Source organism: Pseudonaja textilis, chromosome Z (genome assembly GCF_049901715.1).
Source record: "Pseudonaja textilis isolate UNSWEBS1 chromosome Z, rPseTex1.2, whole genome shotgun sequence".
In the NCBI taxonomy this organism is placed as follows: Eukaryota; Metazoa; Chordata; class Lepidosauria; order Squamata; family Elapidae; genus Pseudonaja; species Pseudonaja textilis.
The window spans coordinates 28,270,276-28,289,866 of NC_142008.1; the positions used below are offsets into that span (position 1 = coordinate 28,270,276).

General features: G+C 36.2%; 2 protein-coding genes across 2 annotated transcripts in view; one reads left to right on the forward strand and one right to left on the reverse strand.

Annotated features, from left to right (window-relative positions):
* The window catches only part of LOC113440049 (putative acyl-CoA dehydrogenase 6), a 65,882-nt gene extending 62,342 nt beyond the window's left edge, over positions 1-3,540 (forward strand). Inside the window, exon 10 of the mRNA XM_087916289.1 lies at positions 896-3,540. Within this exon, the coding sequence (XP_087772415.1) occupies positions 896-914 (19 nt within the window). The 3' untranslated portion in view covers positions 915-3,540. The remainder of the gene's footprint in view (positions 1-895) is intronic.
* A 763-nt stretch (positions 3,541-4,303) lies between these two features.
* BET1 (Bet1 golgi vesicular membrane trafficking protein) lies at positions 4,304-19,194 on the reverse strand. Its single transcript, XM_026706280.2, has 4 exons — positions 19,028-19,194; positions 9,170-9,285; positions 6,924-6,980; positions 4,304-4,888 (listed from the first exon to the last, which is right to left on the reverse strand). The coding sequence occupies exons 1-4, from the start codon at positions 19,044-19,046 to the stop codon at positions 4,733-4,735; spliced, it is 348 nt and encodes a 115-aa protein (XP_026562065.1). The 5' UTR covers positions 19,047-19,194; the 3' UTR covers positions 4,304-4,732.
* Between the last annotated feature and the right edge of the window lie 397 nt (positions 19,195-19,591).

Consider the following 19,591-nt stretch of genomic DNA (forward strand, 5'->3'; position numbering starts at 1 on the left):
TTTTCTGCTTTGAATGGGTGAATGCCTGCATGCTCATACCTAGAGCATTTTTGGGGGGTTTCTTTTAATTACTAAAAAATGAATCCATTCATCGTTTGCTTCTGAACGATGTAAGGTAGTGATGTAATATAAAAAAAATGTAATGATAGGATTAACTTAGAATTCTTATCTCACCTATTTTATAATCAACATCTTCAAATATTAACCAGAACTGTCATACCTACCAGTTTATATTATTATTCCATGCATCTCATAGTTATTAATATATGCATTAATATTGCATATAATAATGTATACCATATAATTATGTTAATCTAAATTATTTAAATGTATTGTTTGTTCAACTCTGTTGGTAACAATTGAGTAATATATAGCATGCATTCTATATGTATGTATAATACACAATGTTTTAAAGCCACCATTACCTTTTCAAAAGATGTGGAAAAATCTACCTGTAGTTGACTAGTTTAATTGAATATTGTGCCTGAAAAAGAGTAGGTGCAAACTAAATGCAGGGAGATTAAAGATGGCAAGAAAGAAATATTTTTTTCACGCCATACGCAGCTAATTTGGGGAATTTACTGCCAGCATGGTGATAACAGCAAGCAATATGGATAGCTTTCAAAGAGAACTGAATGGGTTCATTCAGAATCAAGCTATCAATGGTTGCTAACACTGAAGGTTTTTACTACCCCTTGGGTCATTGGCTGTATACTCAATTATAGGCTATTGGGAAGTAATTGTGAAAGGGAACCATTTTCCTCCAGCTGAATTTTATGAGATTAGCAAATTCAGATATAATATCAGTATGGTATCAGTAAACAGTAGCCTTGCAGTTAGATATGGAAAAGCTATTTTAAATTGAAGCATTAATCTGTATTCTCTTCTTTTATAGGAAAAAGAATGAGCCCTAGGATTTTCAGAACTCTATAACACAATTATGATGAAAATGATCTTAACCTCAGTCAGCCTAATCGTACTCTTCAAATGGTTTAAAGCAGGGATGTTAAACAGTTTTCACTGGCAGAGGGTTGTAGGAGGCCGTCATAGTAAAAAATGAACCACCCTCCTGAACTCTGTTTTTGCTTGCAGAGTTCCACCAAAACAAACTACTAGCAAAAGTCGCATTTGATCACAACGCATTGAGAAACGTTTCCCCTTTTGCATTTGAGCATCCAAGAAGGGACAGAAAAGGAGAAAGGTAAAGAGGAAAGACAAAGAAAAGGAAGAAAAGATGGGAAGAGAACAAGGAAAGAAAAATAAGGAAAGAGGGGAAGAAAAAAAAAGGAGAAGGAAGAGGGAAGGAAAAAGAAGAAAAGGGAAAAAGAAAGGAAGGAAATAAGTTTTGTCTAAACTGTGTAAGGTAAAATAATGAGGGAGGGAGGGTCTGAGGGACATCTTGCCTTAGCACTTAGCCACTAGTAGCCCTGTTGCTCTTTTGCTGTTCCTTGTCTCCCCCTGACCTCTCCTGGTTGTCTTCTATCCTATCACTGAGGATGCTTTGGTTACAACGCCAAGTCTTTTTGCATGGAGAGGGAGTGGGCTTTCCTTTGACCCACACATTTTGCCCTCCTGTATACATCATGAGAAAACTGGCCAAAGAGAGCAAGAACAGCAGCAGCCGCCTTGAGGAGGAGGTAAGTGCAGCCAGGCACCCCCTGCGGGAAGCAGGGCTGGGCGTGGCTGGGTTGTGAGGTCCCAGTACCCTGGGAGCTCAAGTGCTCGGCTGGGTGTTTGCCCTCTGCTGTCTAGGGCTCTGGACAGCCTGAGCTACCATCCAGGGGTCCTCCTCATGGCCAGAGAGGGACAGTGAGGCACCTCTGAAGGACAAGGGTCTGGCCCCCTCCTTGGTCTTGCCTTCCTCTGCTGGATACAATAGATCCCCCCCAGCCCACCACAGTTGCTTCCAACATTAGTGATGAGCTGGTCATGCCCCTGGCCACACCCCCTCTTCCCAAGCACAACCCTTATGAGGCCTCAATGAAAGCAAGTTTGTCACCCCTGGTTTAAAGTTTTAATGTTAACAATTTTAATTTTTAATTTTTCTTTTTATTATAGTAAGTTGCCTAAAGTAACCCCCAGCAAGATAAGCAGCAAATAAATTTAATAAAAAATAATACTGAGAGGAAATGAGATGATATTGGAAAAAGGACATTCTTCTTGTACTTCTCTATATTATTTGATAAATATGTATATATATAAGCCTTACTGTTAATAAAATCAAAGATATTCCTCAGTATTTTGATTATATAATAAAATAGGATATGATTTTTATAATCAAAGCATTTATATATGATTAGAATAAACTATAATTATGAATTGTTCTATTATATTTAAAAAATCATTTCAACTGAACAGTTTGCCAATATAAAATACATATACATGAAACATGATATCCTTACTCATATAAGTGTGACACTATATTTTGCAATTGGAAAATGGATGGAAAATATCACAGCTGTTGAAATGACAAATTGTGTTGGTGAGTAGAATCCTCCCTTTAACACAGGGCTGCCAAACCCGTGGCATCCTGACCGGATATGTTATAAACTGGCCACATCCCTGCCCGGTTTAGCGAAGGGGGAAAAAATCCTGATATGTCACATGACACCACTGTGATGACACAAGTTTGACATCCCCGCTTTAACATTTTTTAATGGGAACCTAGCCACATAGTGACTAGATTTGCATTATCAAACTTCTCAACATAAATGCTGAAGATTCCCAGTAGAGATTTAGACTTTAACTTAGTAAAAATTATTTACCAATCTTCTCAAAAAACTTTCTATATGCAAAAGAAGCTTAATTTAACATGCAAGGTCATTTTGTTAATATGTAGGTCTTTGTAGGTCTACTAATTCTAGCAAGTTAATATGTTGAACACCGTGGGAAAAAATCCACTATTATGTCTTCCAGTTCAAAATCTCAACTTCTATGAACCTAGAAAAAATAGTATATTAATATTGAGAATTAAATAAAGATTGCTCCCAAATCAGATTTGACTACTGGCATGTCACCTATAAATCCACTGACTTTTCTTGGAAACTTTTCAGAAGTGGTTTTCCAGGCCATCTTCCTAGGGCTGAAAGTTAGTGTGACTGGCTTAAAATCACCCAGATGGCTACCATGTGTAAAGCAGACCTAAAATTCAGGTTTCCCCACTATTCCAACATCTTAACTACTGAATTTTAAAAGCTGTGGCAATGTAGTGGTTAAAGTGCCCAAGCCAAGAATTCAGTCCTGTCCAGCTCAAGATTGACTCAGCCTTTCATACTTTCAAGGTTGGTAAAATAAGGACTCAGACTGGGGGTGCGGGGGTGGGCAAGATGCTGATATTTGTAAACCTCTCAGAGTACTGTAAAACACAATGGAGCGATGTATAAGTCTTAAGTACTGTTGCTATTGCTGCTGAATTACAAGCTAAAAGATTAATGGAAACCCCTGCTGTGAAGAAATCTTCATATGAGATAGGTATTCTTTATACTTTATAGAAATGGCTTGTTCATATTATGAAAAAATAAAGTTGTGATTTGATGTTAATGCCTTATTTTACTGCAACAGAGAGAGTCTTCAGTCAGTTTCTTTTTCTTTTTTTTTCTCACCCTTCCTCACTCTTCTCCTTCTCCCTCCCCACTGTTTTCCCATTTACTTTTGTATCTTTATTTTATTTTATAACTCAATAGAATGTTAAACCGGAAAAAAAGAGATAGGTATTCCTTATAGATACGGTATACTTTTTTTTTCAAAGAATAAATAATGAGGCTCTATTCTCCACCAAAATTTATCTCTCTTCCAGGAAGTTTATAAATGTCACCTCTATTTTAAATGTCACATACTCTGCTACCAAATTAAACAGTGATATTGCTACTAGGGATATACCAATTTCTAATAAAACAAGCCATTTAGTTAATGGGGATTTAATATTTGTGGATCCCTTTCATCTTTTAATTAAAGGGAACTCTAACTCATACATTCTTTATTTAAAAACAACTGTTTCACTATTACGTTAGTAATTCACTATTACATTAGTAATTCATTTCATCTATTACATTAGATGAAACTTCAGACATTATAACAGCAAGTTGTGCTACTGCTTTGCCTACCTAGAATATTGTAAACTGCCTACAGTAAGATAGTGTAGTAAAATTAAAACTGACAATTCCGGTCTATTAACCCTAAACATAGTAGTAATGCAATCCCAGCACAGACATGTGAGTAAAGAATCATGTCTTTTCTTTTCCCTCACACAACTGTATCTCAAAACTATTAAATAGCTTAAAATAAACACTTAACTCAAGCCAAATTCAGAACTTGGTTAAATACTTTACTAAAACAATAGCCCTTCAAATAACTTAGCATTGAACAGAAGCGTTTTGGCTTTTTAAAATATTCAATACAAAATTACCAATATTATTTTTATTACTAGGAAAAAAAGCTGTTGTTATATAGTGTAATTTCTAAATAGGAAAATGCCTGTTTCAATAGTGGAACTACTTAGTAAACTTCTGTTTTGTTTACAAAGAGTTCACTTTTGAACAAAATTCAGTTCAGAAAAATCTATAAAATAAGATTGTTTTTTTTAAAAAAGTGACACTGCTTCTGGCTTGATAAGCTTTTAAGAATTACAGAAGAGATTCGATGCATTCAATACTAAATCCAGTTACAAAAATTATCAATTTTCTCAAAAAAAGCTTTCAAGATGGTATGAATAATCTCATAATAGAGATCTGCATCACCTCAATTTAATAATCCAATAGATCACAAAAAAGACAAACAATGAGAACAACATCATGTAGCATAACAGTTTTGTCTGGCTTCCTCTGGAGAGGATTTTCAGTCTGCCCATTGTTGCACCAAGGAATCCACTTGTTGAATCAAAATCATTGTCCTGTTATTAAAAACATGCAGAATTATTTTACTGTTTGAATATTACCTATTAATTTTTAATTCATAAAGACAGAACTTTAGTTGTATTTTCTCTGCTTATGGATCAGCAAAGCATATACAGTGTTTTTTCAACATTGAGAGCCTCGGTGGCACAGTAGTTAGAATGCAGTACTGCAGGCTAAATTCACTGTTCACTCCAGCAGTTCGATCCTGACCAGCTAAAGATTGGCTAAAGACTCAGCCTTTCATTCTTCAGAGGTTGGGGGCAATATGCTGACTCTGGAAACCGCTCAGAGGGCTGTAAAGCACTATAAAGCGGTATCTAAGTCTAAGTACTATTGCTATTAGCAGCTTTTAAGATGGAAAGACTTCCAACTCTCTGAATTGACTTCAAGCCCCAGCTTCCGATGCATTAGAATATTTTTCCTCAATTTGGGCTCCCATCAGATGTATAGACTTCCAACTCTCAGAATTACTTAATCATCTTGGATTTTGCTGAAGAGCATCTGTTCATGTATTCAAGCAGTATGGGTAGTCCTTGAGTTACAACCATTCATTTAGTGACCATTTGAAGTCACAATGGCATTGAAAAAAGTGACACAACTTTTTTCACACTTAAAACCATTGTAGCATCCCCATTGTCACATGATCAAAATTTGGGCACCGGACAACTGGCATGTATTTATGACAGTTGCACTGTCCCAGGCTCATCAAAATTGCATCATTTCCCAGCCGGCGTCCGCCAAGCAAAATTAATGAGGGAAGTATGATTCACTTAATAACAACAGTGGTCTGCTTAATTGTGGTAAAAGAAAACATAAAATGGAACATAACTCACTTAACTGTCTTGCTTAGCAATGAAAATTTTGGGCTCTGTTATGGTCATAAGACTGACTATACTCCAATTGTAGAAAGCTACGTCAGAGTTTTAGCCAGAATACTGAGTTCAAATTATCTCTTGGCCATAATCCTCAACTGAATTTATTTAGGCCTTTTTTGGGGTATAATGTTGTTTATTAAATTGTGAAAATACTGCTTGAAACTTAAGAGAAAATAAGTTAAATAATTCCTTTGCTTCGTTTTAAAATACTAAATTTAAACAGTTGCACTCTTTAGAGAGTGCAAAATGTTAAAGAAACGTAATTATTTTCATTGTGTGGAAATTATTGTACTTCAGTGTCTAGTTTCTCTTCCCCAAAAAGGTGACAATGGATATCTTTGCCTTTTGAGAAAATGTACCATGCATCTAACCTCATTTATTTTAATATCCTATACAAAATTTGAGTTTTTTTGGGGGGAAAGGAATTTTTCTGCAATTATTTCTATAGAATTTTTTTCTGTAGAAAAATGCAAAATTCTGTAACGTTTATTATATTTATTATTTGATTTCTATAGTCGCCCATCTCTGCGATTTGGAACAAAAACGTTTTAAAATGTGACACTTTTGATGTTATGTATAGGGCTAAAGAAATCCAAACTTGTATATAAAATAAACCTACTGAAATAACAAACCTAAATATCATTACAGTTAGTCCTTGAATTAACCACAATTGAGTTCAAAATGTCTGTTGTTTAGTGATACATTTGTTAAGTGAGTTTTGCCCATTTTATGACTTTTCTTGCCATAGTTGTTAAGTGAATCACTGCAGTTGATAAGTTAGTAACCTGGTTGTTAAGTGAATCCAGCTTTCCCATTAACTTTGCTTGTCAAAAGGTTACATGATCTTGGGACACAGCAACGGTCATAAGCATGAACAAGTTGACAAGCATCTGGATTTTGATCACATGAACATGGGGAGTTTGCAAAGTTGTAACTTTGGAAAATGGTCATAAGTCCTATTTTTCAGTGCTGTTGTAACTTTGAACAGTCATTAAATGAATTCTTGTAAGTTGAGGACTATCTGTATTCACTTATTTTATTGAATTTAGTGATGTAATCTAAGCATGATCAAAGGGATTAGTATGTTAGAATTTACTTGAGTGGTTTTAAAACTAAACTGATACATCTAAAATAAACTGCTTAAGTAAATACATACCATTTCTGTTAATAATTTATTATGTTGTTTAACTTCTGTTCCAATTTCAATGGAAAGCTATGAGAAAAAATACATACGTGGTATATTACAATGCATAATAGTAAATAGTGAGATAACAGCTTCTTTAAAGTATTTTCCAGATGATCCTATAAGATCCCAGGTAGAAAATAGCATTGAGTAAGATAGCCTTATTTTTTCATTTTCAAATAGGAAATCTCTCCCTTCTTCTGTTAATTCTTTTTCTTATGCAGCAGGGAAAAAAACATGGTATTGCTACAGTTTGCTCTGCTATCCAAAGCCTTTAACTAAAAACATGTTGTATACCTTTAAATCTGTTTTAATTCATTTCTTTTCTGCTTATAACATGCTTACATAATTTATTTTTTTTCAGCTTTTTATGTTTCAGTATTTTATATGCTACACTTCAGATCACTCATGTTGAGCAAAAAACACATGGTAGATGAAATTACATAACATGATTAATAGGATACTAGCTAGTTTGGGTAGTAATTACTATACTTTCTTTAGTCCTTCAAGTGCTTTCATCTCACAGACTTTGATATGGATATACAAGCATGTATCTACCGGATATGTTACAACAAAATAGAGTTAAGAGCAGGGGAGAATGTTGTCAATACTTTAAAAGTATAGAATTGACAGAAAGCCAGTAGATTTAATAGCTCAGCCCCATTTTTGCAGCCCATTGATAATATGCTTTAAAGTCAGATTGAATGTTAGCTATACAGTTTTTCTCATTTTAAAAATCCATAACATTTGGCATTGAATCCTGTAGAGTAGTGTAGAGTAGAGTAGAGTAGAGTAGAGTAGAGTAGAGTAGAGTAGAGTAGAGTAGAGTAGAATAGAATGAGTTGGGCTCATGTAGTTTAAATGAGCTACACACTACTTATAAGATATTATAACCAACTGTGTCATTTCATGCTTTACAAATAAAGAAGTCCTCCAGGGCTACCATTGTTTCCTGATCTTTTCCAGTTGTGCATCTTCCATCTTATGACAATCTGCGTTGTTCCCCCCCCCCCAAAAAAAACCACAATCTTTCTGAGTTTGATCAGTAATGAAGTCATCAGATCATTCATAGGAAATGAACAGGTAGGACTCATCTGAAAACGATGTCAGAGTGAAGTTAGGTAGCTGACAAAAAAAAATCATGTAATTTGGCTGCTGTTTAAAAATACAAAATTATAAAAACAATACTTGGAATTATTAGGAAGGAATTATAAAATATCCAGTTGTTAATTGTTATACTTCATCAGTAAGCAAGACATCACATGATGCAACAGATGTTTGATAGCTTTTCCCATGGTTGTTAAGTGAATCATAGTTACTAAAACATGTGACTAGGACAACTCTTACTTTTTTTTAAAGTCTTTTTTTAAAGGCTTTCTCTAGATAAATAAGAGTGTCTTCTGATTTTTGGGCTTTGTTTTGTCCCCAAGAGAATGTATTTCAAAACTTCTTGTTATGTCACAAATGAATGCAATCATAAACCGTGGAATAAAGCCAGAATCAATAAAAATACAGATAGGTGGAGTCTTCGGTGCTTTTCATCTTGGTTGTTTGCTTTGAAGCGTTTCATTACCCATTAAATAACATCATCAGTGCTAGTGGGATTTGCTCCCTGCTTATATTCAGTAGCTTGATTTGCCAAAATTGGTGGGATGGATTTTTCTTCTTGATATAGTTCCTTGATTAAGGCATTGTTTTCTGGTTGTTTTCCAGTGTTAATCCTGGATGTGTTTCTTTTTAAAGCAAACCTGATCTTTTTTTGCCACACCGAGGTCTAAACCATAAAGACATAGCAAATGAATTGGCAAATGAGGATATGCCAACTTTACTTATAGGGACCAGACTAGGCAACTGGGCTGGTTTAGTTCGATTTTCAGTTATAATTATTTATTTAACAGAATAATTTAACTTTGTCTTATAAATAGACCGACTTACTAATATTTGCTATCATTCCCTTAGGAACACAATTCTTAGTCACACTGCTAAAAAAACAAAATCATCTGCCTGTTCCAGCTTGTAACTAATATGTTGATTAGCCAAAAAGGGCAGCTGAAACTCAAATCCAAGTATAGGTAGAATCTATTCTATGAACAAATGTACCATGTTTTCTGATGGGCAACATTGTGCTTCAATTCAATTAAACTGTTGCTACACACTGATAATCCAACCATTATGTACTCAAATCAGTTAAGATGCTGATAGTAAAACAACATACTTACAGATTTTATGGCAGTGACTTTTGAACGCAAACTTTCTGTTAACTTCTCATTTTCTTCCTCATATACACTATAGCCGCTATTGGTATAACCATAGTTGCTGCCAGCAGCTCCTTCACCTGAAAAAAAAAATCAAATTAAAGCATCAGAAATTCAGATGGGAAAATATACACTGCTCAAAAAAATAAAGGGAACACAAAAATAAGACATCCTAGATCTGAATGAATGAAATATTCTTATTAAATACTTTGTTTATTACATGAATGTCCTGACAACAAAATCACACAAAAATTATCAATGGAAATCAAATTTAGCAACCCATGGAGGTCTGGATTTGGAGTTACACTCAAAATTAAAGTGGAAAAAAACACTACAGGCTGATCCAACTTTGATGTAATGTCTTTAAAACAAGTCAAAATGAGACTCAGTAGTGTGTGTGGCCTCCACGTGCCTGTATGACCTCCCTACAATGCCTGGGCATGCTCCTGATGAGGTGGCAGATGGTCTCCTGAGAGATCCCCCAACTCCTGGACAGTCTGTGGTGCAACGTGGTGTTGGTGGATGGAGCGAGGCATGATGTCCCAGATGTGCTCAATTGGATGCAGGTCTAGGGAACGGGAGGGCCAGTCCATAGCATCAATGCCTCCGTCTTGCAGGAACTGCTGACACACTCCAGCCACATGAGGTCTAGCATCGTCTTGCATTAGGAGGAACCCAGGGCCAACTGCACCAGCATATGGTCTCACAAGGGGTCTGAGGATCTAATCTTGGTACCGAATGGCAGTCAGGCTACCTCTGGTGAGCACATGGAGGGCTGTGCGGCCCCCGAAAGAAATGCCACCCCACACCATTACTGACCCACTGCCAAACCAGTTATGCTGGAGGATGTTGCAGGCAGCAGAACACTCTCCACGGCGTCTCCAGACCCTGTCACGTCTGTCCCATGTGCTCAGTGTGAACCTGCTTTCATCTGTGAAGAAGGGTGCCAGTGGTGAATTTGCCAATCTTGGGGTTCTCTGGCAAATGCCAAATGTCCTGCACGGTGTTGGGCTGTAAGCACAACCCCCACCTGTGGACGTCGGGCCCTTATACCACCCTCATGGAGTCTGTTTCTGACTGAGCAGCCACATGCACATTTGTGGCCTGATGGAGGTTATTTTGCAGGGCTCTGGCAGTGCTCCTGTTCCTCCTTGCACAAAGGCAGAGGTAGCGATCCTGATGCTGGGTTGTTGCCCTCCTACATCCTCCTCCATGTCTCCTGATGTACTGGCCTGTCTCCTGGTAGCGCTTCCATGCTCTGGACACTACACTGACAGACGCAGCAAATCTTGCCACAGCTCACATTGATGTGCCATCCTAGATGAGCTGCACTACCTGAGCCACTTGTGTGGGTTGTAGACTCCGTCTCATGCTACCACTAGAGTGAAAGCACCGCCAGCATTCAAAAGTGACCAAACCATCAGCCGGAAAGCATAGGAACTGAGAAATGGTCTGTGGTCACCACCTGCAGAACCACTCCTTTATTGGGGATGTCTTGCTAACTGCCTATGCTTTCTACCTGTTGCCTATTCCACTTGCACAACAGCATGTGAAATTGATTGTCAATCAGTGTTACTACCTAAGTGGACAGTTTGATTTCACAGAAGTGTGATTGACTTGGAGTTACATTGTGTTTTTTAAGCGTTCCCTTTATTTTTTGAACAGTATAGTTTCTGCAGGGAAAGAACAGTTTAGTTTTTTTAAATCATCACCTGTTTTAAAAGAACAGGCAAGTTGTCATCATACAACAGGAACAACCTAAACCTTTCATAATCTAAAAATGGACAGGGTCAAAGTAATGAATAAGGAAAGAAGGAATATATACAAAGGTGATTAATTCATGTTACACTCAGGGCCTTTCAGTCTATAATCCAATCCAATGGATTGCAAAGAGAATTCAGGATCCAAATCCATCATCTTAAAAAAAAATCCTGAACTGGATAGTCCAATGTTTTTTTATACTGTTAACGTTTTTCCAAAGAAAATATATTAAGATCCATCTTTTTTCCCCTTCTTTGATTTTCTTAGTGGGGTGTACATATTTGGATCATCAATTAAATGGGATCTGTCTTTTCTTTCTCCTTGTACTTCATGCCAACACAAAATCAAAGACATCACCTTCCTCAACTGTTAAGTTCTACTCTTTAAAACTGGTCTTAGAAATTGTCCCTTGTCCTTTTAGTAAGAATAGGCTGTGTTAGTCTTGAAGACTAGCAATTAAAAACCTTCATAATTGGGTAATTTTGCTCGAGTGGTATCTTAACTGTTTGATAAAATTTTGCAAGGGGGAGCTCCTTTCAGACTCCTATTTAGCATCAGGGACCATTTCTCTGTGCCAACATCACTTTTGGAACATCCTGAGATTAGGTTAGAATGCAATGATAATATTTTGTATCACTTTAGTTCACAATTGGGGCTAAGGTTCCAGTCCCAATTGTGATCACAATCCAAGCAATATCGGTATTATTTTTATAAATAACTGAAGGCATCAAATTATCTTCCTCCCGCTTTATTTCCCATAACAACCCAGAGAAGTGGCTAAGAAAGTGAGACTGGCACAAAGTCAAACAACTATCTTTCATGTCTAAAGTGGGACCAAAATTCATGGTCTCCTGGTTTCTAGAAGTAGTCTCCTTAACCATAAGATTAAACTGGCTCTCTGCCTCTTTGCAATTTTTACAAAGAAAAATTTAAGAATAAAACCAAGAAAATAATTAAATTTAAATGAACTTAAATGTAAATCTAAAGGTTATGCAATTACTGCAGGCTAACATCCATTCTTCAGGTACTTAGGAAGAACCATTAAGAGACAGCTTTTGGAAAAGGCTTGTTGAAATAATTGAATGTATAGGGACTTTTAGATTGTCCTTTAGTGTGTGTTGATGACGTAATATTATATTGTACTGTTTACATCTTTTTATTGTAAATTGGGAATGTAAGTTGTTTAAAGTCAGAAGCCAAACAAAACACTCAGAATATGCAATTGCTAAATAAGTTTTTGATTTTATGATGCACGTTTAATAAAACATTAATTTAAAATCTAGTATTAAAAGCACTTTTGGAAGTGCTTTTTTTAAACTATTGATAGCAAAGTAAGCATGTTCTTAGAAGAGAGCTATAGGCTAAAACAATGTAAAATTATATTCTAAAAAACTGGAACTTGTCAATTTATGAAGAAATTTCCAATACATTTTTCTTGGACTATTGCAAAGAAAGTAACTTTTTATTCTTGAATAAAAAATAATCTTTCAGATACTAATAGTTGATTTAAGAACGTGTTAGCTTTTTTCTTTGAATTGCTTTGTTTCCACAGATAAGTAGAATTGGATTTAATTTACTGCAATTATCTGCAATTATTTGTATAAATATAAAATATCTGTAATTATTTGTATAAATACAAAATAAAGATTTGAAATTGTTTTCTATACATTGAAATTTGTGGAAAATTTTGCACTTTGCATTTTTGCATTTTACTATTTAATTTTTACTCTTTTCCCTTCCAGTTACTGTTTAAATATTATTTTCTGCTCCTTTCCCTGAACTCCTCCCCCTGAACTGCTTTTCCTGATATTTTTTTCCCTTTCCTTTTTAAAATTAGCCTTGTGTAGTTTTTTTATATTTTTACATACACTCTCTCTCTTAATACTTTTAACAGATCTAAAGATGCTCATAACTGCTTTATAACTGTAGTGTTTTAAATAAAATTCAATTATAATATGTTATGAGATAACAGGTAAGATAATGTAGTCCTTGAGGATTTTATTCCATTAGTTGTTGCAACTCTAAAGGGGAATGCTCATCTCCCTTTAAGGCCATTGAGCTCGTGTTGTTTGAAGATATTTCCATCATCATGTGGCCAGCATGAAGTCATAGAGCACTGTTACCTCCCCATCAAAGAGCTACCTATTTATCTACTTGCATTTGCATGCTTTCAAACTGCTTGATTGCCAATAGCTAGAACAAGGACAGGAGCTCACCCTATTGTGTGATGCTCAGGTCTCAAACCCAGGCTGCTGACTTAAATCACTGAGCTAACACAGCATCCCAATTTATGTTGCAAATTCAGTAAAAAATTTACCCTGCAAAATTTACCCTTATTAGGCCTATCATACATCTGGATGATTGCTATGGGATACAGAAACCTAATAATCAGGGGTGGGATTCTACCAGTTCTCACCTATTTGCTAGAACCAGTTGTTAACTTTCTAAGCAGTTCAGGGAAGCTATTGTTGGAAGTAAATCTTTTGTTTTTTTCCACCCTTATTAGATTCTTGGCAGTATCCCTAGACTTACTTTCTCTGAAGGAGGTTTTCTTTTCTTTCCTGGTACTTTCTTAAAGGAGAAGGGTTGTTTTAAGCTTTTTACACTGCTGTTGGGAGGAAATACTCCCCTGGAAATACTTCCAGCCGCATGCAATGATCAGCATTTTGAAGAAATAATTGAATAATGAAGCAGAGCTGCTGGAAAGAAGCTTTTAATGACAAGGATCTAAGATGAGTGACATTCAGCAAGGCTTCTTGGCTAGCTAGAAACATTGACATTCAAACGTGAGTTTACATATCCTTTCTGAGTTTGGTCTAAAATTGGTGACCATTCAAAGTTACAGTGGCACTGAAAAAATGACTTATGACCGTTTTTCACACTTACAACTGTTGCAGCATCACTGTCATGAAAGGCCAGGTGAGGAGAAGCACCCCTCGTGAGTGGTGTCAAGTTGACCATGCCCACCCAGTCACATGACCACCAAGCCATACCCACTAACTAAGCCACGCCCACAGAACTGGTTATTAAAAAAATTGAATCCCACCCCTGCTAATAATGTACTGCCATTTAGTGATAACTTAAGAAATATACTATTTCATAATTTATTTACACACACATAAAGTCATTTGTCATTAAATTTATTTTAGAGAACTGCACTAACTCACAAAGATGTAATAATAACTGCACTATTAAACCCCACTTTGATTAAGTGGACACGATCCACAAAACTTGTGGATATAAATTTGTTATGTTTCTAAAAGGCTACAAAACTTTTTTTCATTCTCTCCCCTAATAGCTCCTTTGGAAACAAAAATAATAGGTCAACTTTTAGAACGAAAAATATAATTAGGCTGTTAGAAATGAAGATTATATTTTGTTGCAACTAAATCATTACAAATGCTCCTTATAATTGTATCCCATTGTTTCTTCTTTGAAAAATGTAATGGTTTTCCAAGCATATCAGTACTAATTTCACAAACAAAATTAAGCTTTTCCATCATTAGCAGGAATGTAAATTTTAACAACTGGCCTATAATAAGAAAATAGGCCAGGCCATTTGCTGAAATCAATTATTGTACAGTTAATTTTAATAAATTGTAGATATACAGCATATATTCAAAGACAACTCTTTAAGTTTAAAGTAGGAATTTTTGCAGCCAGAATCCTATCAACATCAATAGGTCATGATTATATCCCATTTCTCTGAAACTACAACATAAGGTTTTGATTGCTTAATTTTTTTAAAAAAAAAAATCTTGCATATCTATAAAATGACAAAATGAATTACAAACTATTTGCAAGATATGCAACTATTTTAGATACAGGGCCATTTTAGAACATGTTGCACAAGGGTGGGACAAGTTGAAGTGGTTATGTTTAACTACATGCATGCATATAGCATCTCGTACACACATAATTAATACATACATCCCTCTTACCCAACAGCCCACAGATATACCAAATTCATGATAAATTTGGCAGATGAAAAAGTAGTGGCTAGACAAGAGAAGGAAGATGAGAATCAAGTAAGAGTCAGATATGTTGATAACCTAAAAAAATCAACAATTACAAATTATTTTATTGAAAATATGGCATATAAACAGCCTCAATATTTCTAATAGGAAAATGGATTTATAATTTTCATAGGAAGCCAGGATCTTTACTTCCAAATAGTTAGAATAATAAAGTAATGATGGAACTATGTCTTCACATATCTTGGATATCTAAAAGTTGTACAGTGACCATTTTATATGGACAGAATTCAAAAGTTATACATCACAGGCTGGAAATGTTTCTTGCAATTCCAAATGCCCCGGTATCTATTTCATAAATGATGATAAACACAGAAATACAGCTAGTTATTTCCAGAATCCTATTAATCAGTTTTAGTCAATGATGCACCTTAAGATTATTCAAAAATCCATTTACAACACTACCATAGGAGAAAAGCTACTATCCTTTTCTTCAAGGATATTTGGGTTCAAGTCCTATAAAGTATGCGCTAATGAAACCTTGTTCTACTCCAGTGGTCGCCAACCGGTGGGCCATGAGAAAATTTTAGTGGTCCACAGAGAAATCTCACTCCCAGAGCACCCTCCCAAAGCAATTAATCCAGGTTGTGCAAAAACACAAGGCTGCGCCGCCCAGATGGCCCACGGGAACCCTCCCCACCCACTCACTGCCTACCTGGCAAACTTGCCTGCTAAATTGCTATTTTTCCTTTTTCCAACCATCAGGTGTTCTGCTGTGTCGGGAGATTTAGATTAGCTAGGAAGCAGGAAATGGTTAGATTTCTTGTTTCTAGCTAGTCTTTAGATCTTCGGCTCTGCATTTAAGCACAGCAGAACTTCCCTTAAGACTGAAGGTTCTATTATTCAGCCATGCCCAGCCAATCACATGACCACCAACCCACTCCCACAAATTAGGCCATGCCCACAGAACCAGTTAGTGATCCCTGGGATTTAAAATTATGAGTTTGGTGGTCCCTGAGGTCCAAAAGGTTGGTGACCCCCGTTCTACCTTTTCATCAGACAGGCAAAGCAGTGGAACCAGTCTTGAAATGTAGAACACTAATGGAGAGACTGAAGGCAAATCAAGTTTAACAGGTCAGGAGACAAACCATTGTCAATGGGATTTAATTTTCCGAAATAAAGATATGCAATGTTTTATTCGTAATCCATGAAAAGCCCTCCTGACAGGTTTACAGGAAAAGGGCAAAAACTAATTTTGATTTTATTAACTGCAACTAATGAATGCTATTCAGGTGCTCTTTTTAATAACCTGCAGCATTAATAAAGTAATGATGCAGCAGCAATTTGAGGGTGGAACTGGAGGCTTCACACAAGACTTGGAAAGCCACATACCTAAGCAAATTTGTCTTAAAGAGCACAGCTATAGCTTATAGTGTTGATATACTGTATATTGTCATTGGAGGGCCAAGTGGCAACTGGCATGCAATAAACTTACGAAGTAGGTCACACTTTTCCAAAGTGAGACTATTTCAATGCCTATTGTTTAGAATACTAGCATATGGTAGGTTTGCCTTTTTACTTTTTCTTAAAATTTCAGTTACCAAGCCAATAAATTACTTAGCACAATTAAAAAATTAAGAATGTGCCAGTTTCTGAATAGTCTTCAAATTGGTGAAGATTACTTATAGTTGGTAATAAATTGGACTATAGATAAAATCAGGATTAACTTCTTTTCTGCTTGAGGCCCCTCCAACACACATAAATTATAAATTATAATCATCATAATCACATAGATTATAATCATCTCAGAAATTCTGTCTTTAAAACCAGAAATGTGCCCTAGAAAAAATCTACTCGTGGAATATTGCCATAAGATCTAATTTAAGGTCCTTCTGGTCTCACATGAATGCTGGAAATCTATGTTCTTATTTTTACACATATAATTGATAATTACTGGACCTATTGGATGTTATTGTTTATTCAATGCTCAAGATGTGAATAAATTGCTCACCATTTGGATTGGGGTTGGAGACTGTCAACCACTTCTGAATTTTTTTTAAAAAAGTGGCATACACTATCTTTCTCTATTTTCTCCAAGTTTTTTAGGTAAAACATAAAAATATGATGAAGCTATTAATCAGTCGAAATGCACATATATCTACAGAGTTAGCTGACTAAATGAGACACAGCTTATCCATATAAAATGGAAAACATTTTTGACAAGAGTCAAAAAGAGTTCATAAATAGGAGAAAGTGAGTTATTATTAAGTAGAATATACTTTAATAGAATTCCATTGAATTACTTTGCAGATAATTAATTTATATTTTAAATTTCTCATTATTTTACAGGGCCCAAATGCTTTCAGAATATACCAGGTTCCTAGGAATTTCTTGAAAGCTGATTAAAATTTGCAAGCTATCTGCATAATGTATAGTGTTATCTTTGTCATAGTAAATGATATTTCTAGTCTTAGGTCTACAATTAGCATTCAATAAAAGATTTCTGATAAATGGTTATTCCTAGATGTCATAGGACAGGGAATGGGAGGTTTTGATGACAGGGTTACAAACCTCTTTTAAAAGTTAATGCCATTTTTCATTCTCATTAACGCAGTGAAAACTGGGCTGAATATTAAGCATCCACAGGAGCTCAATATTAATGCCATAATATTCATTGTTCATTGCCCCATGTTTTCATTACTCACACAGTCTTGAACTTCCTGATACAATTCCTTGGTTGTGTCTAATCTATCAGCCCATCCCTCTATAAAACTCCTCCCACATATTCTGGGAAAGAGACTGATAGATATCTTTGTAGCATATGTGGGAAGATATATAGAACAAACAAGTTACAGATAGTATTTTATCACTCTCATCATAGTCAACAGTTGGCTTCAATTTTATTCAGTAATACAATGGTTTCTGTAGATACATGATGAAAGCACCCCATAAATACACCCTCAAAGTACAGCTGGCCTTTAAGAATCTGAGATATGTGTCCATCCAATTATAATAGGATGACTGAATCAGTATATCTGATACACCACCTGTATTTATTAGAATTAGAATTTTTTATTGGCCAGGTATGATCACAAGGAACATGTCTCCTGTGTATTAGCTCTCAGTGTACATACAACAATAGTGATAGACTATTATCAGTCATTGTATTCATTATAAAACATTAGATACAACTCTTAGTGATAGTCGTGGATACTAAATAAGCAACATAAATTATACTAAGATACTAAGTAAATATAAATCGGAATATACAAGCAACAAAGTTATAGTCATAAGGAGATAGGTAATAGGGAAGATGAGAATAATGAAGGTAATACTGCCTTTGACAATGTTGTGGGAATTAGTTATTTAGCAGAAAAATGGGAAGAAACTGTTCTTGTGTCTAGTTGTTCTGCATAGTATCATTTTGAGGGTAGAAGTTGGAACACTTTATGTCCAGGATGCAAAGGATCTGTAGATATTCTCGCAGCACTCTTTCTGGCTCTTATTTGCTAGATTTATATACCGACTTTTGATAGAACACCATCAAAAGGTGTGCATAAAGTTCCTTCTATATTTTTCACCAACCACAGCACAGCAGAATAGACTGAGTTGAGTGTATCTGGCCCCAAAACACCCGGTCTAAGCCTAACCTATAGGATGCCCCGATTGCCAGTCCCTCTCCTACACCCCACTTGCTCTTTGCATCTCTACCATCTGTTCTAATAGCCAACTATATGGCTTAACTCCTGGTAGGAGACAACAGCCCCACAGATAAATCTATCTGTATTCACACCTGCAATTGAATGTTTCGAACTCTCCGGCACATTAAGTGTAAATCCCATTGACCGGGGAGGGGGGAGAACTGAAGACCTCGATAGGAAGAAGGGTATTGCCACGCCTCTGCTATTCGCCTTGATAAATAAGAGGAAGACTAAAAGAAGGGGTCGGCTTGGATCTTTTCCCGAGGACGAGGGCCGGGACTAAGCTGTGGCAAAGGCAAGGGATCTGTGAACCTCTGAACACGGGTTTCCTCCGCAGAGCCCAGCTCCTCCCCACCACAAACTTCTCGTTGTTGATCCCCACTTACCCAGCCCAGCCCTCCTCATCTTTATTAGTCACAGGAGAGGAGAGATCAGCCGTTCCCCTAAGACTCACGGGCACCGCGGAAAAGCGGCGTTCAGACACTCAGCGGCAAGGAGAAAACCGGACACCCTTTCAGGCATTCCCACTGAAACCCCGAAACGCCACGACAGCGTTAAGTTCCCGAAAAGGCTTCCGGGGAATGTAGTTTCGCTATGATGATGATTATTTTTTGCTCTCGCAGTTTCGTTATGATTATTATTATTTTTTGCACTCGCAGTTTCGCTATGCTTATTATTATTTTTTGCCCTCGCAGTTTCGCTAAGATTATTATTATTTTTTTGCCCTCGCAGTTTCGCTATGATTATTATTATTTTTTGCCCTCGCAGTTTCGCTATGATTATTATTATTATTTTTTGCCCTCGCGAGGCCTTCTGGGTAACGTAGTTTCCCCGTAGTACTCCCGGAGATTTCGGGATAATGTAGTTTTATAAGCCTACTGACTTTCTGCGCATCAAGGGCTGGTTAGAAAGTTCGGGGATGAAGTCGAGAATCATAATTGCTGCTTCTT